The sequence below is a fragment of the Chelonia mydas genome, chromosome 14 (genome assembly GCF_015237465.2).
Source record: "Chelonia mydas isolate rCheMyd1 chromosome 14, rCheMyd1.pri.v2, whole genome shotgun sequence".
In the NCBI taxonomy this organism is placed as follows: domain Eukaryota; kingdom Metazoa; phylum Chordata; order Testudines; family Cheloniidae; genus Chelonia; species Chelonia mydas.
The window spans coordinates 15,232,427-15,255,401 of NC_051254.2; the positions used below are offsets into that span (position 1 = coordinate 15,232,427).

The window sequence follows — 22,975 nt, forward strand, 5'->3', positions numbered from 1 at the left end:
ATTTAAACCCAGTGTTTAGGTTCTGGTTAAAGAAGGTCTTACAGAACCTAGAAGCAATAGAAATAAATTCCTATGAAAATAGGTTGGATTTAACTCTTCCCCAGCAGCCCCAACCCTGCCATGTTGTGCTAGTGCAGGGGAGCTGGAGAATGAAACTTGCCAGATCACTTTCATTGTCCAAGCCCAGAGAAACACCAAAAGTAAACAAGTAGCACAAATGATGACACATGCACTTGGTTTAAAAATAGAATAAAATTCAATACTGGCTGTTCCCAGTAACATAAGTAAGAAACTTGTTTCTTGTTGAATATGATTTTTAACCTGACGGTGCCCGTTCATCCCTGGGCACTCTGATGAAGTTGAAACTCTGTTGGGTTAACACTTTTTATTTTATTTTATTTTTTAATTTGTTGTTGTTTTTCACGTACCCCCGTTTCCTGCTCTCATGCCATAAGGGCCCAACAGCCACTGAAGTCAATGGAAAGACTCCCATTGATTCACAGGGCTTCGGATCAGACTCTGGAAGCAGGACCTATAACGGAAGTCTTGTGAGACTACTAATGTATTGAAGTAACACTTCGAAGCCCTAATCAATTCCTGGAGCCCCGCTGTGCCAGGTGCTGTACAAGCATGAAATAAAAAGATAGTTTCTGTCCCAAAGAGCTCCCCATCCGAGCTTCCCAGACTCACGGAGGGTGGAGAACAGGCAGATCTGAGCATGGGTAGGAGTTATGTCTGTCCAAGAACTCGGACTGTTTTGCAGGTAGCTCATCCATGCACTGTGGAAGGGGGTGTGTGTGTGTGTGTGTGTGTGTGTGTAAGGGTGTGTGTGTGTGTGTGTAAGGGGGTGTGTGTGTATGTGTGTGTGCATGGTGTACAGAGAGGGCTGTACACATGGACAACATCTGATCTTTTTTGCTCTTGCCCCGCCCCTTCCTGTCCAGTCTATCCTGTGAACATAAAGCAACTCCCCCTCGGCCAGATCCTCCCCTGCCTCTGGCTGAGCGGGAGGGCAATCCAGAAATGAGACAACTTGTACTTCTCCAGCTAATTACCAGGGTTTGCCAAGAACAGGCTGGCAGGACTATGGGCTCAAGTCAGCAGAGGCTGATACTGCGTGTTCTGTACAGCTCTGCATACCCTCCGGGAGGGACTGCGGCACAACCTCTTCACCTTGACTTTACTCCACACCTGCCCCTCTGACCCTCTTCTGCCCTGCCCTGTCCCCCTCATCCCCACTCCCTGCAGTGTCCCCCTCCCTTCCCTTTTCTTGCCGTTTAGCTGATCCCTTTCTGAATAATTTCTGCCCCCCCTCCCCCAAGATCATGGCACTAACATACTGTCTGCTGCCATCCCATCATTCACCCCTTCCCTCACCCTGTGTCTGTCTTATCTATCAGAAGGGCAGCTCTTTGGCTCAGGGACTGCCTCGTCCTCTTTGTTCAGTGCCTAGCACAATGGGGCCCCATTCTTGGGGTTGGTCCTTCGGCATTACCGTGATAACGATGATGATTAATAACAACAGAAAAGAGTGAGGCATGTGTCTTCCCGCACGTCCGCAGGATCTGGGGGTGAACAGCTTGGAACAATTGTGCATCAACTTTGCAAATGAGCGTCTGCAACATTTCTTCAGCCAGACAGTCATTGCCCAGGAAGAGGTAAAATAGAGCCTTCCCTGTTAGGTGTGGAATGGCACACATGCAGCGAGTCGAGTCAGTCTCAGCTGGCTGGTGCTCCCTAGCAGGAAAGGAGGGGGTTGACTGGATGTGGTGCTCTCGTCCAATAGGCATGTGCTCCCGCCACAGGGTATGTCTCTGAGGTTATGTTGTTCGTGACCCTGTGCTAATTCTGCAGTAAGATTGTGAGAGAGAGAGAGACTGCTAGAGCACTTCTCCGTTTTACAGGGTTTATAAGCAACTTAGTTGGGATCTGAGACCCTGATCACACCTGTGACTTTACAGCCTGTTCTGGCAGCTTAGGGGTTTCACTTTTCTTTGCCTCCACACAGGAAATCAGTGTAATTTCCAGACTCAGTATTTCTTACGCTCCCCGTTTTCCTGCTCTAGTGTAGCTCTCTCCTCACAGATTAGAAAGAACATTAGCAGGCTTAGGAGAGGGTCTCATGGGCTAAGATGGGGGAGCTACCATGCAAGTTTCTAACAGTACTGATTAACAATCGGATCTCTCTGCTAACTCCCTGATTTCATCTCATTTTCATGGCATGTGTGCGGGGCTGGCCGGGTGACCTCTGATCCGTAGGAGGAATACACCCAAGAGGAGCTAGTCTGGATTCCCATTTCCAAGATGCACAATGATTCATGCCTGGATCTGATTGCTGCAAAGCCCCATGGCATTTTACGCATCCTGGATGACCAGACTTCATTGGCTCAGGTTAAGAACGCATCATGGCTTTCAAACATGCTTGGCACAGCAAGTGAAGTGGAGAGTAGCTCAGTGGGCTTTGGAGAAAGGTCACTCAGGACTAGTGAATCCTGATTTTGATGCCCACTCTTCATTCATCTCCAGTTTTACTGAAAATTTTCAGGGCTGCTGTTCTGCTAAAGTGGATTGTGTTTACCTTTTTTTTTGCCGGGGGTGGGAGTCAGGGGGAAGATATGGTAGTAGAGCAGACATCTGTGAGATAAGACAGTCGGGAAAAGCTAGAGCTATTTCACTGCTTGGAAACTGGTGTACTTTTTTTTTTTTAAATCCTATCTCAAAAGCAGTTTGGTGCAAGTATTTCAAGTGTGTTTTATTTAGTAGACCTCCATGAGAACTGGTGCCTTCAATTATTTTTGAAAAGGTGGGTTGGTTATTTTTTAGAGTTATTTTGTAGACTTAAAATTTCATGGCATGGTCAAAGGTGGGCATTACTGTTGTTTGTCCTGGAAGAGTTTATATGATGATCCTCTTTCCCCATCCATCATGGGTTGTCAATGGGGTTTGAACCCCAGGTCCTAGCACTAAAAAATAGAGCTTCTACCTCTTAAACTAAAAGAGTGACTCTAATAGCTGGTAGCTGTAGTAGACTCTTACCCCCTTATGTGAACAATACACTAGCAGTTGGGGAGGAGGTAGAGAGTATAACACAACTGAAAAGTGGGTCACACATACAGTGTAAGGTGTGTCTGGTTCCCTTTAAGGTACTGATATGTATTTACAACCTTAATCCCAGTTTAACAATGGCTCTACAATCTGAGAATAGGCTAAAACACTGTTAGGCATGTGTCTATCTCCTGCACAGGCTACTGACCACACCTTCCTCCAGAAGTGCCATTACCATCATGGAAACAGCCCTTGGTACGGCAAGCCCAAACTGCCTTCACCAGTCTTCACCGTGCAGCACTATGCAGGTCCTGTCACCTACCAGGTAAGCTCCTGGGACCAGGCTGGAGCAGTCTGTGAGCAGCCTGAGCAGTGAGCACTGTGTACTAGGGATGGAGGCAATAAGGCATCAGTATGTTGGGAGCTTCGGGGTGCTTCTTAGGGAAAGCTCTGGTGTTCTCAAGTTACACTGGGCTAATTCTGAGTCATTATAGGACATGTCAGAAGAGTCCTTGAAGGGAACTTTTGCAGCATGCTGGGCTGCATCTGACAGTGATGGGGTTTTTGTGTCTGGCTGTGATGATCTATACTCTGATCAGTCAGAGTTTGGCTTCACAGGTTCACAAGTTTCTGCATAAAAACCACGACCAGCTGCACCCAGAGGTCCTTGAGATTTTCTCCCAGAGTCACCTCAAGGTACAGTATTCATTCAGGGTTATGCTGCTCTGATGCAGGATCCTTTATTGCTTTCTTTAGGGAAGCCCAAAGACCCAGGTGATGGGGGGTAGTTTGGGAAATAGTAAGAAACTTTACACTGCCGTTTGGGAAACCTGGACTGAGCAATGGATATAGACCCATTAAAGCCAAACTCATCGCTGACTTACCCTCTGAGCCCCACAGGGAGATCCGTGGCAGTGCCCAGGGTGCATGTTGGCAGCGAATTAACAAATTCTATTCATTACCTCTTCCAGACTCTTAAATCCCTATTTTTTGTCTCTCCTTCCCTTCCCTTTCCAATATTTCTCGCCCGCCCCTTTCCCCCCCAGAGACAAATATCTGACTCTGCTCACCCTGGTGGCATTGTGCCAGCTTCGGAGGAGTTGATACACACACTCAGGGTTGGTCCTTAGTGCTGTTTCTGATGCTTCTGGGCAATAAGAAGCTCTGTTGAGCTAGGGGAAACCACAGTCCCCCCTTTAAATGCATTGGAGACAAAGTATACACCATACCAACTCCATGGGCAGATGGGCAAAGTGGGAACATACTCTGGCTGCGAACAGTCCCAGCCCTGCTCTTGTGGGTGGGAGGACGGTGGGGATGGGTCCTTATTCTTTGACCATAATAATTTCAGAAATTCGTATTTCATAGCACAAAGGGGAGCGTTACTCACCGATCTTCCTTTTCCATCTCCTTTGCAGCTGGTGTCCCACCTTTTCCAGCGGGCCAAGGGACATCACGGACAGCAGGGGGTTTTGGCCGTGGGAGGCAAAGGGCTTAAGCATCACCCCTCTACTCTGGTGTCCCGATTCCAGCAGTCCCTGCAGGATCTCACAGCCAAGCTGAGGAGGTGAGGGACACCATGATGGCACTGTCCCCACTGCAAGCTGACTGCTCTACTTTGAGTCACCCCTGGCTAGAATCTATAAGGGCTTGGTTTGAGGGGAGAATGGGAAGCTTGGGGGACAGGGAATGGGCTACAGAACCAGAAAAGGAGGATTGGCTTTGTGTGGCTGAGACTGACTGGTTCGCTGTGGGGATTTGGGAGCTCCCTTGGCCCTGGGAATGGACTGGGCTTAAGTGAAGACGCTTCTGGAATGAGGAGGTTAATGTTTTCCTCCCTTTCCTCTGCCCTGCAGAAGCCATACTTTCTTCATTCGCTGCATCACGCCCAATCCGAAAAAGGTAAGAAAACCACCTGCTTTAGGTGGTGGAAGCAGCCACAGGTTTTGGGGGACACCCTCAGACAGAGGACTCCACTCCCTTGCTCTCCAGTCTTTCCCACTTGGCCTGCTGCCATCTGAGCTTCACTCCCATTAGTGGGGCACGGCATTGCAAGGTGTCTCCTCTGCCCTGCCTGCGCAGACCCTCTCTGGAGCAGGATTTCAGTGACTACTACTCAATGGTCCCAGCTGCAAGCTCTGCTCTGTCTCTCGCAACCTCTGCCCACATGGTCCCTCCTTCACACCTGTCGAGAAATTGCATCCAGAAACCTGAGAGGCAGGATGTGGAGAGCATACCACCAAAAAACGATGGCAAAATCGCTGTATGGGATTCATGGAAGCTTGGGGGGATAAACCAACAAGGAGTGGCTGTTCTTATTGGTCCACCTCTCTAATTGTCCATTCCCTCTTCCCCGTCCACCCCGGCTTTCCTCTCCCCATGGCTTCACATCACAGCTGTCTGATGTCTTTGATGTGGAATATGTCACTTGTCAGCTGAGGCATTCTGGGATACTGGAGGCCATCCACATCAGGAAGGAGGGATACCCCATCCGCATCCCATTCCAGCACTTCTTAGTCAGGTACTTTGGTTCGTCTTCTCTTCCTTTTGGCTGGGATTTCTAGGCAGCTCAAGGGGAATGAAGCAAGCTATGGGGTGTGGCTATTTGTCTTGGGCCTACCTCCTTCAGGCTTGTTTGGATCTATCTATCTTAGGTTCTTATCTGGCCCCCATTACTGTGGTATAAGGGTAGGGTTGCCAACCCTCCAGGATTGCCCTGGAGTTTCCAGAAATTAAAGATTAATCTATAATTAAAGATTATGTCATGATGAAACCTCCAGGAATATGTCCAACCAGAACTGGCAACCCTATATCAGAGCCCCTCACAATCTTTAATGTATTTATCCCCACAACATCTCTGTGAGGTAGGGAAGTGCTGATGTCTTTCCTTGTAAGAAAAATAAAAGAAGGAGATGTTGGTGGATAATTAAAATCAAAATATGTTCTCCCCAGATGTCTCTCTCTAAAGTGTCTAGGTTTGGGAAGGTAAACATCGGAAGTCAATAAATGGAAGTGCCACAAGGATTTGATAATAGTAGATTGGCTGCTCTCACCGGTAGGCCGTGAGTTCAAATCCAGTCTTGGCCCCAGAACCTGCAAGTGCGCGCACGCACACACACGTAACTTTCTGCACATGGGGAATCCCATGGCACACAGTGTGCGGAGTTGTTCATGTGTGAGAGTGCTGGCAGGTCTGGGACCGTACCCATAGCAGCTGAAAGCCACTTCCACAGGATGGCTTTATGGTGGCCTTTGTGAAGTGTTCTCAGTTCAGTTTCTAATGAAATATCCCCATGACATATGCTGCCAGCGGTACCCCACAGGCCTCAGGGAGATCCATTTGTGCCTGATTTTGAGTAGCTGCCAGAGTGCTGGGCTTGGTTCTCTTACCTGACCCTCCTGGTGTCATCCAGGGCATTCTGGGCTTTGTCCTTGTCTTTCAGGTATGGGACCCTGACAGGCCAAGGGCAGAGCTGTTCGCAGGAGAGGGATGGATGCGCCGCAGTGCTCTCACAGGTGGTGGGGGACCCCTCGGACCTCTATCAGATTGGAGTAACAAAGGTGGTGTCTAAGGATTCCCCTATCTTGATCCCAGAGCCCTGTCTGTCCATCCCCCTCAGTGCTGATGTAAAGTAGGGTGCTCAGCTCCTGCACATGAACAGATGAGTGGGAGAATTGATCTCCTGTCTGAGCCGTCTCTATTGTTTGACCTCTATTTTATTGTTTTTAGCTGGAGATTGTTAGTGCCTGTGAAAGGGAAGGACAACACTGGCTGTAGGCAGCCGTAGTGCAGGCACTGATTCCCTTGGGCAGCCAATGCATCTCAGTCTTGACCTGTGTCTCCACCTACCTTCTGTGTGCACCACTGTGCTAACTTACAGCATGCCCTGGTGTTCCACGGCTGGGGCCCCCACACTCGGCACTCCCGAGGTACCTCAATCCTGAGCCAGAGCCCCCCATTCCAGCCCTTCCTAGATAGAGTGAGGGCCTGGAATAGCGACCCAGGGGCGCCTTATCTAAGAACAATGGACTCATGTCAGCGGGTAGCCTGTATTCTGATGGGCAGCAATGGCTCCAGGGGGTTTAGGGTTACGTTAAGGGGTTGTAAACACCAGTGTCTATTCTAGACTCTGCCTCTTCTTGGGGGTCAGCAGCTGTTTTCTCTGCCTAGGTCTTCCTGAAGGAGAAGGCCAGGCAGCTGCTGGAGAGAAGATGGAACCAGAAGCAGAGCTGGGCTGTTGTCACCCTCCAGCGGAACCTCCGAGGCCTCCTCAGCCGCAGGCAATTCCAGGTCTTCCGGCAGAAGGTCATGGTCATCCAGGCTCATTTCCGGGGGCACCAGGCAAGGTCAGAGGTCAAAGGCCACACCAATGCTCATATTCTGTGGCCAGCTGTAAGCATAAACACCTGCTGGGGGCCGTGCACAGATTCAGTAACTCAGGGTCCAGCCCCGTGTCCCCACCTGCAGTGGGATGCAGGGACAGAATGGGCACTGCCAGTCTTGATTGCCCACCTGGTGTGCTCGTCCATCTAGGAGCAGACAAACATTAACCGATGGGGATGTAGCTCCCCGGGGTCTACCACAGATTCAGGGTGCAATGACTGAGATAACCCCGACAGCAGTTCTCATGTTGCAAACTAACCCCCTTGCTAATTGGAAGCAGAGTTTCTTAAGTAAGTGTAACTTACTTACAGGTGAGTGTGTGTGTTACAGGTCCTCCCTCTGTCAGTCCACAGAAGATATGGGCTGGTACAGCCGTGGCTACGGAGCCTTGACTCTTTTTAGCTCAAGCTGTAGCAGCTCATGCTTTTAGCTTTAGCGGTCCAATTTAGTTCAGTCCCCGGTGTGTTGGCCATGAGGGCGGCCCTCGCACAAGCCAGAACAGTGTGGGGACTCTCACCATGTTTGCCCATCGGTATGCTTGGAAAATGATTTCAAGTATGACACTAAGTCCTGTGGTACACAGGACCTTACGTGCCCTGTATTTGTCCTTCCTAACACATAGGAACAGCCAAAAAGTTCGCCTCTCCCCTTGGCCCACACCCATAGTTCCTGTATCCTTAGGAGGGATCTTTCCTTCTGAGTCATAACTAACCAGACTCCTGTTGATCCTAAGGCAGATACTTTATCATAACTGGTTATTAATCCCCCTGTGAGCTGTAGTGGCCCTTTAGGCGATGGATAAGAGCAATGGCTGGGATTTGCAAAGATGCCCTGGGAGATAGGCGCCTAAATCCCATTGAATTACATTGGGAGTTTGATGCCTAACTCCCTTGAGAATTCCAAGCCCGATGAATACAGATGGCAAACTGAAACTTTGTCTGCGCTCGAAATGTTTTGCTGAGTGGTCGTATGAATACAGCTAAACTGGCAAAACCCTCCTGCCGCGCACGCAGCGATACTGATATGAAAGTGCCTCTGCGGGCAGAAGGTGGGAAACGGCCATACACTCTACCGGTATGAGGAGCTGTGCTAGTATAACTGCATCCACTCTCGGGCCTATCCCGCCTATAGTGGTTAAAAAACAAAAACAAAAAACCCCCCACGCCAGCCCCCTCCCCCGCAACAGACAGAGCTGTTACTGTTTAGGGGAGGCCAGGCTAACCGGGAAGGCCAAATCAAATGCAGCCTGCTCTTTTCTGGTGTTGCTGAGCTTGCGCCTTGCTTACACCAGAGCTGCACTGGGCCTGTGCCCCTGTTCTTAGTCCACAAGCTGGCCTGCTTTGCTGAATTTCCCTTCCCCTCCTGCCCCCACTCTGCTCTCAGGAAGCGCTGCAGGAGGCTGAAGATGATGCTGGTGCAGTTTGGGACGGTAGTGTTAATCTCCAGGCCCTTGGTGCAGACACGGAAGCGCTGCCAGGTAAGAATACCATGTATAGGAGCAGATGGCACTCGCAGCAGCGCTGCAGGGACCATTCATGCTCCGGGATAATACAGACACAGTTTGTGGCTGTGTGCTTAGGGTGGGGACAGGGCGGTCTCTTTAGATAGTTTCTGGGATTTAGACACTGGCGTCTTCCCAGCCTGTTAGACCGGCCTTTGACTCTCAGCGCTGACGAAGGGGCTGGGAGCGAGCAGGGATGGGGGACATGGGTTGATCTTTGTCTTGCTGCACAGGGAGCCCTGGTGGACCATTTGAGACTTTGCAGGCAAGTCCCCTTAAATCCCTTCTGCCACCAAAGGCAAGAGCTACAAACAAGGCCTTGCGGGAATACAAGGAAGCTTTAAAACATTATTTGGCCTCAGGATTCAGGGTGTCAGGCAGGACAGGCCTAACCGGCAGCAGATGCAGGCACAGGGAGAGCTGAGTGGCAGCCTCACATCACTAGAATACAGCCAGCAGGGTGGGGAGGAGCCTGAAACCCAGGCTGGGGGCACCCCGCTCTTGGCAAGGTGGGAGATGTGACTTGAGCAGGGTTGTGTCCCACAGGGGCTTGAGAGGCTGCCCCTCGACTGAGAGCAAAGCAGGTGCCATTGTTAAGGCTGCTAAGTGTTTAATAACAGGAGATCCTCATTCCACCACAGGGGAGTGTCTAGTGATACAGGCCAAAATAGAAGGTGATTGCCTACATTTTTTTCTGATCAAGACCCTGCTTAGGCAGAAGCCCGTTGGTGTCTGTGCATGGAGCAGGGCAGCCTGCCACATGCTCAGCGTGGACTGAGATTGTCTGATCGAAATAGCTGCCGCACCAAACAGCTCGCTGTGTTGAAGTGTATCTCTCGGGTGCCAGTGGTCACCTCAGCTTAATTTAAACCAAAAATAAACCTGACGTCTGGTTGCTTTTAGCCTGAGTTTGTAAACAGCAGTGTGGCTTTAAACAAGGGTGGTTTTAAGCTGGTTCTCAGGGTCACCTGGTGCTGGGGGGAGAAGGAGACATGCTGGTGCCAGGTCTCACCATCACGTACAAGAAGGAAATCTCAGCTGGGGAAGTGTTTATGGAGTTGGGGACAATGACTCTGCCCATCTCCAATCATGTTCCTGGAATCCAGCCCAGGGATGGTCACGTACTCTCAGGAGAGGGATCGATTTATAGGTTTAAAAGTCAGAAGGGACCGTTATGATAGTCTAGTCTGACCCCTGTGTAACCCAGGCTGTAGGATGCCAGCTAGGAGTTGTTGCATCCAGCCCGTCTCTGGTGGTGGAGCTGGAACATTTATTTTAGAAAGACACCTAATCTGGGTAGGAAGGCTCCAATCGATGGAGAGATTCCCGGAGACTGAAGTTCTCTCCACAGACTGGGTTCAGCATCGGCAGAGACAGCACAAGTGTAACCCGCTGGTCACTGGTGTGTGGTGTCCCCTGATGTGCCTGAGCTGCCGGGGGACGAGAGGCTGTGAGAGCTCTCAACTACGAAGCCTTGAGCTCAAGCTGTAGTGACTCGTGCCTTTATTTTAGCTCGGAGGTCGCCAGATCAATCCCCGGTGATGGCCAAAATGGCAGCCATCACACAAGCTTCCCACCCACCGCCCCTTCCAGCGTGTTTCTATCCTAACCCCGAGAGTGACGCCAGGAGCCATTTAAATCCTGGGCCTGTCTGCCAACAGCCAGGCTCCTTAGTGCCAGCTACAGTGGCTGTGGATTTGTGCTGTGGACACACATCCATAGAGATGAGACATGAGACCGTCAAACTCATTTCATGTAGGCTGCCGAAGAGCCATGAGACAGTAGCCACTGCTGCTCTGTTTTCTTTTGCAGAAGGTGGGACCTCAGCTTCTTATTGGAGGCAGGGGAGGTGCCTAGCGCATAGGGTGTAAGGGCTCACAAGGAGGCACAGGAGAGACCCCTTGGCCAGAAGGATGGTTGCAGGACACCCTTTGAAAATTCCTACAGTGTAAGGCATAGCCAGGCATGGGTGGCTGTGCTGTGCTCCCAGAGCAGGCCTGTGCTCTCAGCTCTGCTCCAATCCCTCTCCAGAGTAACCACAGCAAAGCCTCCCATGCCCTCCCCTCCGTGTTTGCTTTCTAAGGCTCTGCTCCCTCCCGGCGTGACAACAATAAAAGGTCTCAAAGTTCGTCTGCTGGAACCGCAGTTTCCCCCTCTCCTTCCCCTGTGGCACTGCCCTGGGCGGACTTTAGTACGCCTGCCCTTTTCCCAGCCCAGGCCGGCCCAGCCCTGGTCCCTTCCCATCTAGCCCCACACGTCCTTGGCAGACAAACAGGAGAGAGAGCGAGACAGACACACAGCCTCCGAGCAGGAGGCAGGTGAGTAGCATTGGGTGGGACGTGGTGGAATATCCCTGCCCGCAGACTGGGAAAGAGTAGAGCTGAGTGGGAGCCCAGCTTCCTCTAACTCCTTGTCCTGCCCTCGGAGGTAGGGGGTGGCCCTCTGGGTACCTCTCAAGGCTGGATTCAGGTTTTCCAGCTGCCAAGAGAGAGGGCGGTGAACCATGTTTCTGGTTACTGAATGCTTTGTAGGGCACTGTCACTTGTGTTCTGTGAGACAGTGAATGCCAGGCAGTCTGGAGAGCAGGCTGTGGGGCAGAAGCTCCTTTCTGATTGTGTTCATCCTGGGAGCGAGGGGTCTTAGACCTATGGCAGGTGCTAAGGGTGGTGGCCAAATCTCGGCCCCCCTCATGTAGATAGATCCTAAGAAGATGCCGTGTTCACCCTCTCCTTTTAACACGCCAGTGGCTGACATGGCAGGCCTTCTACTGCACATCCCCAGGAACTGTAGCTAGAAGTACCCGGTAATCCAGAGTATTTGCCCCTCCGAGATGCCTGGCACACCCCAGGAAATGCCCTCATGCCATTTCTTTTCCTTCTGATAGCAGAGGCGTGTGGACAGCAGGCAGAGAGAGGAGTCGCTGGCCAAAGGTGGCCAGGAGAGTGGTAGCTGCCCAGGAATGGTATGTCGATAAACTCTGATGTATCAGGTTTCAGAGTAACAGCCGTGTTAGTCTGTATTCACAAAAAGAAAAGGAGTACTTGTGGCACCTTAGAGACTAACCAATTTATTTGAGCATAAGCTTTCGTGAGCCACAGCTCACTTCATCGGATGCATACTGTGGATCCGATGAAGTGAGCTGTAGCTCTCGAAAGCTTATGCTCAAATAAATTGGTTAGTCTCTAAAGTGCCACAAGTACTCCTTTTCTGTTTTCTGATGTATCAGTTATGAGGGCCTGCTGGGGTTTCCAGCAGTGTGATAGAGATAAGGGAGTGAGTTCCCACTTCAGGGATGATCCGGCAGGTCTGTCCCTGCCAGGGAGTGTATAACTGAGCCAGCTGGCAGAGGAGCCCTTTCCATCCATCCAAGGGAGCTGAAGTGTGGCAAGTCCATGGGATAATGTGCATCGATGGGGAGCAATGTAGGCACCCAAATGCCTGGAGCTGAGCTTTGGAAATATGCCTAAGGGATTTGGATTCCCATTAGAAATTAATGGAATTTGGTGTCCAACTACTCTAAGGGACTGAAAATCTCGCCTTAATGCCCTTTTCTCCACTGTTCTTCTGGGTGATCTGCAAAATCAGGGCCCTTAATCCCAACCACTTGCCTTTTATTATAGATTCCATGAGATTTTTCCTTGGAGTTAGGATATCAACCCCAAGTCAGGGGCCAAACCCCACTCTGGGTAATTCCACCTGCAGTTTTGGAGGGAGTATGGTATCATCATCATCTTCTCTTGAACTGAAGCATGATGTTGCTTTTACTGTTGTTTGCCTGTATTCCACCCCAGAGGTGACTACACTGGAGTGATCATTCCTGAATCGTTCCTGTGTGTGTTGGGGAGAGGGGTCTGTCTATAGATGTGAGAGAGGCAGTGTGGATGAAGGGCTTTGGGTAAAATACATTTTATAATCATAAGATATTAGCAGCAATAATATCTGTAAGGCATGTATGGTCTGTTGTCTGGTTATCAGGCCTGATCCCTGTATTCACCTCTGGACTGATGTGTAAGGTAGCAAATCCTTTTGTGAGGCAACTCCCCTTTCAGGAGCAGCCTCCAAGTGTCTCCCTCTGCTGTGCCAAAATTCCTGCACTTCAGAGGTGAGGGTGCAACTTTCTGTTGCCCTGAAGGGGGTAATACCTAGGCTACTGCTGCGTTTGCATGATACTGGGATATGTCCCAATAAATCTTAGTGGCTTCTATCAGTTCTGTGATGGATTATGCAGGATTGAGCAGAAAGTCAGCCTGTCACCTGCACAACTGCAATGAAGAGGGGCCAAGGATGCAACTGGGCAAATGATTCCCTCTGAAAAGCTTTTGGGACAAGTTTGGCGTGCTTTTCAGTCCTTGAATCATCCACGTTTGTGGCAGCCAGGGCCTCTCAACTGCTACTGAATTAGAGAGAGTTGTGCGTGCTCAGTAGCTCCCGGGGGATGCTCCCCCCCCCCCGTTCTGTCTGGGGCATGAAGCCTAACCAGTGCTGCTGCAAAACAAGCAAAGGCCAATCCCCCTCTTCAAGGCCTGACCCCAACCTGGGACTTGCTTTGTTCTGTTAAGACTGAGGACTCTGGATAGGGTGACCAGTTGTCCCGATTTTTGGGTCTTTTTCTTATATAGGCTTCTATTACCCCCCACCCCCGTCCCGATTTTTCACACTTGCTGTCTGGTCACCCTAACTCTGGACAGTACGGTGCTTTCACTTTATGGAAATACCGCCTTTGGTTTCATTTCATATGTCTACCCACTCTCCTGATTTCGTTTTGGGCTTGGGATGGGGACAGACTCACATGAAGTTTAGAGTTACGCTTGGTTTTTGAGCAAAATGTGCATCAGCCCAGGCTGGCTTGAAACTGAGGTCAGGTTGTCCCGGGTTGTGGATGGCAGTGAAGTATATGATACATCTATGGAGGCCTTGTCTGCACTAGAAAGCTGTACCACTTTACCTGTCTCGTTGAAGTGGTATAACGCAGTTCTGCTGGAATAAAGGTGCCTTGTACTGCTATAGCTATTCCCTTATGGAAAGGGGAATAAAGAATATCAGTATAACTGCATCCAAATCGTGGATTGTACAGGTACAGCTATTTCAGTTACCCCCCGCCTCCAACTGTCGTAATTTACATGTACAAAAACTGTGTGTAAACCAGGCCTGAGTTTGCAATGAAACCTGAAACCATGCAAATTGTCTGCATTTGAGGATTTGCCACCCACAATTGGGCATGCCTTGGTAACAATCCTTAGATAACCATGTGTTCTAAAACATGGATCCAAGTCTGGAAATGTTACGATCTGTTTCCTGGACACTCCAGTGTCTTCACCAAGGGTAATTTTAAAATCAGATGTTTTACTGATTGGCCAAACCACACTGGTTAAAATATGGGAAGTTGTCTTTAGTAATAGCTGCCCAGAGAAATGTCGTGACAGAAAGGAAAGAGATGTCAAAATGATCAGTTACTGAGCAGCTTAATCATGCAGGGCTAAAACAAAAGGCCCAAATTCTGTGTGCTTTACTCGGGTATGTCTACACTGCAGCTGGGAGCATGCCTCCCAGTCCAGGTGGACAGACTCACGCTAGCTCTGCTTGAGTGAGCATGCTAAAAATAGCAGTGGGGATGTTGTGGGTGAGATGGGCTTGGACTCAGGTGACTTGCCTGTTGAAATGAATGGGATTTCTGACCTAGCAAGGTGCTACTCAACTTGAGGAGAAAGAATCAGACCCAATAAGTATAAGAAATTCAGCGAAAGGACCTCAGGGCTGGATTCTCCTTTCTTTGCACCAAATACTGTCATTGGGTATGTCTACACTGCAGTCAGAGGTGTGGCTGCGGCATATGTAGACATAATCGGACTAGTTTTGATCTAGCTGGCTTGAATAATAATTGCAGTGAAGCTGCAGCCGCATGGGCTGGCCTCTGGAGTATGTACCCAGGGCCCTGGGCAGGCTGTTGTGGTTTCACAGCTAGTGTTACGTGAGCTAGCTGGATCAAAGCTAGCTCGGTTATGTCTACACATGCTGCAGTCACATCTCTGATTGCAGTGTAGACGTACCCGATGACACCTGTGCAAAGTGGTGTCATTCTGAAATGGTAGCAAGGTATGTCCACTTTGCATAAGTGTACACATCAATGCAAGGTGCAGAGAAGTAGAGGACAGACCCTAGGGGCCAGGTTACGATCTCATAAATCCAGATGAACTCGATTAACTTCATGGCCACTTTTCTTTTTATTTGTATGGTAGCGCTCTTGGATGCTGTAAAATAGTGAAAAAGCAGCTGCAGTGGGGGGAAAACCCAGAACCATGGTCTCATCTATGCAAAACTAGGAACCTCTTGGACCTGGGAGAACCAAAATGCAATACATTTTGTATCTTTCCCCCCGTAGTGCTTGACCTTCAGCAGCAGTGACCCTCTTTCCTACTTTCCCATCCTTTCTCCAGTGTGCTCTTCATTGCAACTCTTATTTGTTCCTTGTGTTTTATAAAATTCGAGAATACTCACACACCAATTACTCTGGTTGGCTCAAACGCTCAAGTCCTGGCTCCAGCCACACTGTTATTGATGTCAGGGGCAGCATAGCCCGAAGACTGAGTAAAAACACCTGACCCCGTGTGTTGCCCACAATTAATTTATTTTTCTTTGGCTACTGTGACTCTGATTGCTGACTCTTTGCTCCCTCTCGCCTCAGGACGTGGGGCTGCTGGAGATCCCCGCAGAGCTTGCGGCGCTCCTGCACTCTGCCAAAGGTAAGAAAACCCCTCCATCCCACTCGCTCGGTTCTAACTCACGGTGTTTGCGTTCGTGGCTTTGCATGTGTGTGTGTTCGGCACGCTCTCTTGCCTATATCATATCTGCTCTGTTGGTGTTGGAAATGTAAACATGATAACCCCAGGTGGATGTGTATAAGGGCCTCCTCCAAGATACAGGGATAGAGAGGCAGCATTGTCCGGTGGGTGCAGCACGGGGCTGGAGCTCGGGAGACGTGGGGTTTTATCCCCCTAGTTCTGCCACTGACCTACCATAGGAATATGGGCAAGTCATTTCCCTTCTCTGTGCCTCTTTCCCCTTGTATGGCTCATATATTTAGATTGGAACTCTGTGGGGCAGGGCCCATCTCTTGCTGTTTGCACAGCACCTAGCACATTGGGGCCCCTATTTCAGTTGGACCTCCTCAGTGCTGCCATAATACAAATTAATTAGTCATCAGGGCAAGACACCTGTCAATGAGCAGACGGTGCTGGGTTCCCCAGGCACCTTGCCCATGGAAGCATCCCCCAGGAGATGCAGATGATGAAGCATTGCAGCCAAAGAGATGTGTGGTGAATCGTGCGGGTTGGGAATGTTTTGACAAAATGCCTTTTCCCCTCCATTGGAAAATGCTGATTTGTCAAAACCAAAACTTTTGGGGGGAACGTATCTGTTTCAACAAAGCTTTCATCAGGAAGGTTTCCTCTGGTCCGAGAGAGAGGGGCAGACAGAGACATCCCAGGAATAGCCTGATTCAGAGCAGGAGGTTGGACCTGGCTTTCCCTTATCCCGGCTGAGTGCCCTGAACACCAGGCAATAGGCTATTCCCTCTCTCCCCACTTCCCTTCCCTGCCCACCTCTGTTTTCAATTCATGAACTTTTCTGAAAGGTCTTGACTTCGTCCCAGTGCAGAATGAGAAAGTTTTGAAATCTCAAAAGCTTTCTTGGGACAGGAAAACCTTTTCCTTCCCCTAGAGCACTAATAGGGTTTAACCAGAGGAGGTGGCAGTGCGGGAGGCGCTTGGCTTGGAAAACGGAGGGAGAGGAGGCGGGAGGGAAGGAAAGTAGCGTAGCTGGAGTGCTGGAGAAGGCGTGCAGAAACTGTGTTGTTTGGGGAAGTCTCTGCAGCCAGGGAGGCGTTTATTGTCCTATCTCCCCTGATAAACCCCTTATCTTTGGCCTCACTCATGGTGACCTCTGGTTGATTTATCAACTGGGACGCTGCCAGCATTATTTATACACCTGTGAAGGAATGGAAACCCTTTCAGAGACTTGGCCTGGGGCGTTCCCTATGGGCGGCTTCACTGCTGTGAGCGTCAGAGGTTTGGTCCACACCCCTCACTGAGCTAATCCTGGAAGTGTTGTTTTCATGAACCGTCTCTGCTCTGCTAACTCCCCCTTTCTAACAGAGCCTTGAGTCCATTTTCTGTCCTGTCACTCCAACCCCAGCTAGAGAAAAGGCAGAGTGAGGGTGAACAGAGAAGCCTCTCTGCTGTGTGTGGGCAGGGGTCTGTGGGGATGGGGAGATAGCGTGGGTGTCTCAGGTGGGAGTGGTGCAGAGGGCTGCGAGGGGGGGAGCAGGTGTCTCTGTGGGAGGGAGACTTTGTGGGTGTCTGGTGGGGGGGAGGGTGATGGTGGAGATGGGTGGTGTGGATGTCTCAGAGAGGGAGGTTGGTGTGGGTGGCTTGTGCGATGGTGTGGGTGTCTCTGGTGGGCAGGGTGTGTTGGTAACTGGGTCTGTGGCACCGTGTCTAGATGCGCCGGAGGCTGAGTGTCCATTTTCTCTCTCTCTCTTACAGGTCAGCACCATGCCCAGGCCAATCAGATCGTGGAGGTTTCACCTCCAGAGGTCAAGACCAAGTGCTACCTCTCCCTCCCACCCAACATCAATAACTCTCCCTTCTCCGCCTTCATGAAGTCTCACTTCCAGGTAGGATGCTGCTGATGCCAGAAGCCACAGGGACTCTTCCATTTTCTCCTGCCTCCTCCCTGCTTGTTACCTCCCCCGCTTCAGTGTTGTCTCCTCCTCTCCCCGCCTCTGCCAATCTGCCCCAGGTTCCACAGCGTTCTGCCTCTCCCCCACTCTCTCACATACTCATAGGTGCTGGAACTGCCGCACCCCCGGCTCTAAGTGCTTTCCATTGTATTCAGGGTTTAGGGTTTGGTTCAATGGCTCTCCGCTATACACATTGTTCCAGCGCCCCTGCCCGTACTTTCTGTGTCAGGACACTTTCCTGGGTTCCGTAACCTCCTCATCTCTCCGCTCTGGTACGTGCCTGAATGTCGGGGGCTGCAGACACTCCTGCAGAGGCTGCGTACGCTGTCTGTGCTGTGTGTCCCCTTGGGCTGTGTGTATGGCATTGGGTTGTCACTAGGGACTCTGCCTAGGAGTCTGATAAAGGACTGAGCCCCGCATCAAGCCATCTGCCTCCTCCTCAGCCCGCTCTTTGCCCTTGTTTGTCTGGCACAGCTGGGAGAATGCAGAGTCCCGCTGTGGACTCCGGCTTTCTCCTAGGGCCTGTAGCAGGGTGGCACGCTCCAGCCATTGGCAATGCCAGCCATGAACATCTTTTTCACCTCCTTTTTCACCTCCTAGGAGCCCAACTTCCCTGCCCTTGGACAGCCCCTGCAGCAGCCCTTAACCCGCTTGGAGGGCGAGGACACGCAGCGCGCTCTGGAGATCAACAAATTGGTGAGTGCGGGGGGTGGGGGTGCAGCTGTTCATTACAGAGCTAGCCTACAATATTGGACAATCCCAAAGCAACTCCACTCACCTTTGTAGTGGGGCATTAATGAAATATGAAGGCACATTATACAGACACTGTGCTCCTCTAGACGCTTTCTGTCTCCAGAAGGGGAGGGGCTTTGCTGGGGTTCACAGGACCCCGATCACAGTGGTACCCCCAGAAGGAAAGTCATGCACTCTGGAGGTGACAGCGAAAGAACTGAGAGCCAGGAGGACTCTGGATTTATATGCCAGCAAGTCATTCACTCGCTCTGCGCCCATGGGCAGGTCCCCTGACCTCCCTGAGCCTCATTGAAACAAGCTGGGAGACAGGAGGGAGGGCGGGATCTGAGCTGAGCTTTCCCAGGGAAATAAATTGGCTAATGATACGCGTTAATGCTGGCGATGGGCACCCGGGTGGGAGCAGCTGTGCTGCAAAGCCACACGTGAGTTGCTGTGTTCTCACTGGTGCTGCGCTCACTCCTGTACATTGCATGGGCTTCTGGGGGCATATCCCATGGTTCTTAGCCCTGCACCAAGCTGAGCCACTCTTTGGTTCTGTCCCAGTGAATGGCGGGAGAACTTGTCTGCCCTTCTGGGCACATGGGGGCGGGGGGGGCGGAGATTGTGGAAAGGCAGTGCCGGGCTATCAACGCTAGGGTGACCAGATGTCCTGATTTTTTGGGTCTTTTTCTTATATAGGCTCCTATTACCCCCCACACCCTGTCCCGATTTTTCACATTTGCTGTCTGGTCACCCTAATCAACACTCTAGTGGTTTAGCCTGCATCCACACAGCAAAGGGGGTGGGTTACCAGCCTGAGTGAAAGTACTTTAGCCTACAGCTGGGCCAGCTAGCCTGGGTTGGGTGAGAGTTTTGTGTGTGAATGGGGGAGGGAGGAAGAGGTTTGGGGCAACACCCAGTGTGGACGGAGAAGGGACTATGTTAACTTTAAATTGTATGACGTGAGAGGTTGTTAGAGTAAAGAGTAAAGTGAAATTGTCTGTTGGGGCATGTTGTTGTATGGAGATCAAAAGCACATATGTGTTAGGGACACAGAGTCACAGAGATTTGGACTCCTGAATGGAAGCTCCCCCAGATGGGAGAATTGAAGGGTCATGGCTGGCTCAGGAGGAGGGAGGGCGCAGGATCACAGGGGGTTGGGAAGGTGGGCTGTGGTCAGGAAGGAAAGGCTCTGGTAAGTTTAGCAGTGGGAAGTAGAAGGGTTACTGAGCACCATTTTGAGGTTTGTTATGTTTACTCTGGTTAAATAAAACACTAGTGGTTTTTCAACGCCAGCAATGGAATGCATAGACAGGGTGGGGAGGTTTGAAGAGGGCCCTCAAAATAGTTAGGAAAAATGGCCAGGATCACCTGATATGTTTAAGGCAAGTGTCCTGAGAGGAAACTGCATGGGGTAGGAGGGCTGTACTAAATGTAAATGTAAATGTCTATACTAATGCTTATGTTCGAAAGCGTTTTATGGGGCTAATCGTACAGACCTGATATAACATGTGAGAATGACAAACCACAGGGAAAGGGTGGAGTGAAGGAGGTCGGAGTTACAGCAATACAATCGTGCCATGACTTTCAGTGTAGGCATGTGTATACCTTGATGGCTCAAAGTTTAATGAGACTTTGAGTGTGGCTGCTGTTCCTTTCCATTATGTTGCATTTTGCGGCATTTATGGCTTCCCTTCTAACTGGTTTATTCTGTGATTGAGTCTATATATTTTAAAAAATGCAACTCAATCTTACAGTCCATGCTGAAACAGCAGAGCTGTGACTTTACCCATGTTCTATTGTCTCTGGGAGGGAATTGTCTGCTTTACTGTCTTATGGAGGTGTCTTCGGTAGCAGTGCTATTGTTCGTGGACAGGAGTAGAGATTTTTGTTTAAAGAGGGGATCCAGCCTCTTTATCATGTATTAAAAATACAGTATATCTTCTTCAAAATTGCAGCACTCACTCTTTCAGTACAGTATGGATGCTCTGAGAATTTACATGTAAATCTGTTGATGACTTTAGGGATTCAATTGAATTACACATTAATTTAATTAATTAAGAAATTTAGTACCCTAAATCAGAACTTGCTTTTGTCTCCAAAGATCTCACTAACAGATCAGCACAGACCCTTCAAACTTCCAGGATAGTGGAAATAATGAGGAAAAGGATAAATAACGCTTTTAAAAAATGTGGCCTGTGTACAAGATTTCAGTGAGTTTTAACCATACAGGAAGTTTGAAGAGTCTCTTCTGTTACCATTGGAGACAAAAGAGTCTCAGCCTGGGTGCTAAAAATTTGTAAAGGGCCTACTTTACAATAATTTTGATTCCTAACCTTATTCATAGGTTTCCTTGTGAATTCTCAGAACCTTCATTCCGTAGTCAAAGAGGAAGTGCTGTAATTTTGGGAAACGTGCAGTGTTTTTCATACAAACCAGAGGTCAAATCTCTGCTTTAAGTGCAATAATCAGCCCAGCCTTAACTATGGAGTTTTTACTAATGCCTCCATAACACTTAGCATTTTTTAGTATATAGATCTCAGAGCTCTTCACAAAGACGGGGTGAGCATCATTTCCTTCACTGTACAGACAGGTAAACTGTGGCCCAGAGAGGGAAGGTGACTCACCCAAGACCACACAGCAGGTCAATGGCAGAGTCAGGAATATAGCTCAGGAGTCCTGGCTCCCAGTCTGATGCCCTATCCCCATGACATGCTGCCTCCCAAATTCTCCTAAACCTTGGGGGTGCCTGAAATCTGAACCCCAGTTCAGATCTGAATTTTGTAGAGGGCTCCTGGGGCCAGCTGAACCTCCTAGTTCAGATGTCTCCGGAAATGCGAGGTACCTGCAATTGCAGCTTGGGTCTGAATGTTTTGGTTTAAGCCCCTTGCTGCTTTTCCATTGGGCTTCTTTTAGATCCTTCGGTTCATCGGGGACAGGAACCTCCAGAGCTGGCAGGAAGTGCTCCTGGGTAACTACATCACCAGCCGAGGACTGGGCAACCCGGCCCTGCGCAATGAGATTCTGAGTCAGGTGGTCAGCCAGGTGTGGAAGAACCCAGACACAGAGCAGAGCCAGCAAGGCTATACTCTGATGGCTGCACTCCTGAGTGCATTTACCCCTTCGCCAGCACTGGAGAAGCCCTTGCTGAAGTAAGGAAGGGGGAGAGATGGCTCCTTTTTTATTGCTGTTCCCGGAGAAGAGCAGCATGTATTAAAGGCAGCTGCCTGGTTTACAGGTTCGTGTCAGACCACGGCCTGGAAGGCTACAACGCCGTTTGCCAGCGCAAGATCCTCATGGCAATGCAGCAGACAGATACGGACCCTGAGGTCTCCCGTGCCCATCCTCCCACCCTGTTGGAGTGGACCGCTAACCAGAGGAGAGGGAAGATGGTGCTGGATGTCTTCACCTATAACGGTAACTAGCTCCTGCCCTTCCCAACTGCGAGCCCCTACGAGGCCTCTGCTGACGCAGGAGTTAGAAAGGAGGCTCACCGTCCCGTGGCTGGAAGTGGGCACAAGACCTGTGCTACTTGCTGGCATGAGCATGAGGGTTTGAACCCGGTGCCCAACCCCTCCCAACGTCAGAGGCTGTTCGGATTCAGGGTCTTGCCTGTTGTAGAGACAGAGGCTGGAGGCTCATCTAGAGCCAGAGCCAAAGTTTCAGTTCTTTTGGGTTCGGCCCATCTAACCAGGGATTGGTGCCCTGGCTGCAGCCATCACTCGCTCTTCCTGCTCCAGCTAGGACAAAATCTGCCTCTTCCCCTGCTCCCCATTGCTCTGTGTCCTCCAGCATGAGCCACTTTCCCTGCTGTTCGCTGATTAGCTGAACCTCCACTCCCGGCTTTTTTCCCTCCCCCAGAATGTTTCCATTCTAACGTACTGCCTTTGTAACTTAGTGTGTGCTTAGCACCTCTGCAAACCAGGCCTCAGGTGACACAAGTTGGACTTCTGCAGAGAGTGGCTACAGGCACCTGGCTACTGATTAGAGCTTACACACGTGGGATCCAGAATGCCCTGGCATTGGCAAGCACACAGTAATGGAGCCCCCATGTGCTAGTCCAGAGAGAGCACTCAACCTGCTCTCGGCCCCTCTGGGTGTCCTTAGCAGCCTGGGTGTGAGATCCTCCAACAGGGCTCTCCGCATGCTGCCATCTTGTGCTGTTTTGGGTTCTGTGGAAGGCTCTATGCTGACTCTCTCTTTCCTGGGCTAGAGGAGATGTACTCTGCTGAAGTAGAGTCCTGGACAACTGGGGAGCAGTATGCAGGCTGGATCCTGAGTTCAAGGTACAGGCCAAGGGGGGAGTGCTGTTGTTCTTTGGGTTCATATTGGGCAGGGCTGCAGGCCAGGAGTAATAAATTCATCCCTGGAATAGTTGCATTTCCCACCATCACCTGTTCTCTCTCTCTCTCCAGTACCTGTGCATGGGATTGCACTGTTTATACCTCCAATAACATAAGAATTGCCAGACTGGCTCATTTAGTCCAGGATCGCACTTCTGAATGTGGCCAGCACCAGCTGCTTCAGAGGAAGTTGACAGAAACCCCATACTGGACAATTATAGAGTACGAGGGAA

The 22,975-nt window shown here is 50.3% G+C and overlaps 1 protein-coding gene and 1 long non-coding RNA gene across 7 annotated transcripts in view; one reads left to right on the plus strand and one right to left on the minus strand.

The window, feature by feature from the left end:
- Nucleotides 1-22,975, plus strand: part of MYO15B (myosin XVB) — a 137,958-nt gene that overhangs the window by 59,724 nt on the left and 55,259 nt on the right. For all 6 annotated transcript variants that reach the window (XR_006285871.1, XR_006285870.1, XR_006285869.1 and 3 more), the window contains 17 exons: nt 1,563-1,658; nt 2,260-2,391; nt 3,245-3,370; nt 3,664-3,741; nt 4,464-4,612; nt 4,902-4,947; nt 5,442-5,566; nt 6,489-6,606; nt 7,217-7,392; nt 8,813-8,906; nt 11,815-11,892; nt 15,613-15,670; nt 17,471-17,601; nt 18,268-18,363; nt 21,316-21,551; nt 21,638-21,816; nt 22,613-22,685. Coding sequence is in view for 1 of the 6 variants with exons in the window: in XM_043528668.1 (XP_043384603.1) it covers nt 1,563-1,658; nt 2,260-2,391; nt 3,245-3,370; nt 3,664-3,741; nt 4,464-4,612; nt 4,902-4,947; nt 5,442-5,566; nt 6,489-6,606; nt 7,217-7,392; nt 8,813-8,906; nt 11,815-11,892; nt 15,613-15,670; nt 17,471-17,601; nt 18,268-18,363; nt 21,316-21,551; nt 21,638-21,816; nt 22,613-22,685 (1,991 nt within the window). In the remaining 5 variants the exon portion in view is untranslated. The remainder of the gene's footprint in view (nt 1-1,562; nt 1,659-2,259; nt 2,392-3,244; nt 3,371-3,663; nt 3,742-4,463; nt 4,613-4,901; nt 4,948-5,441; nt 5,567-6,488; nt 6,607-7,216; nt 7,393-8,812; nt 8,907-11,814; nt 11,893-15,612; nt 15,671-17,470; nt 17,602-18,267; nt 18,364-21,315; nt 21,552-21,637; nt 21,817-22,612; nt 22,686-22,975) is intronic.
- Nucleotides 853-19,939, minus strand: LOC122462960. Its single transcript, XR_006285875.1, has 5 exons — nt 19,929-19,939; nt 17,418-17,422; nt 17,047-17,049; nt 8,893-8,899; nt 853-985 (listed from the first exon to the last, which is right to left on the minus strand). It is a non-coding gene; the product is annotated as an uncharacterized LOC122462960 (long non-coding RNA).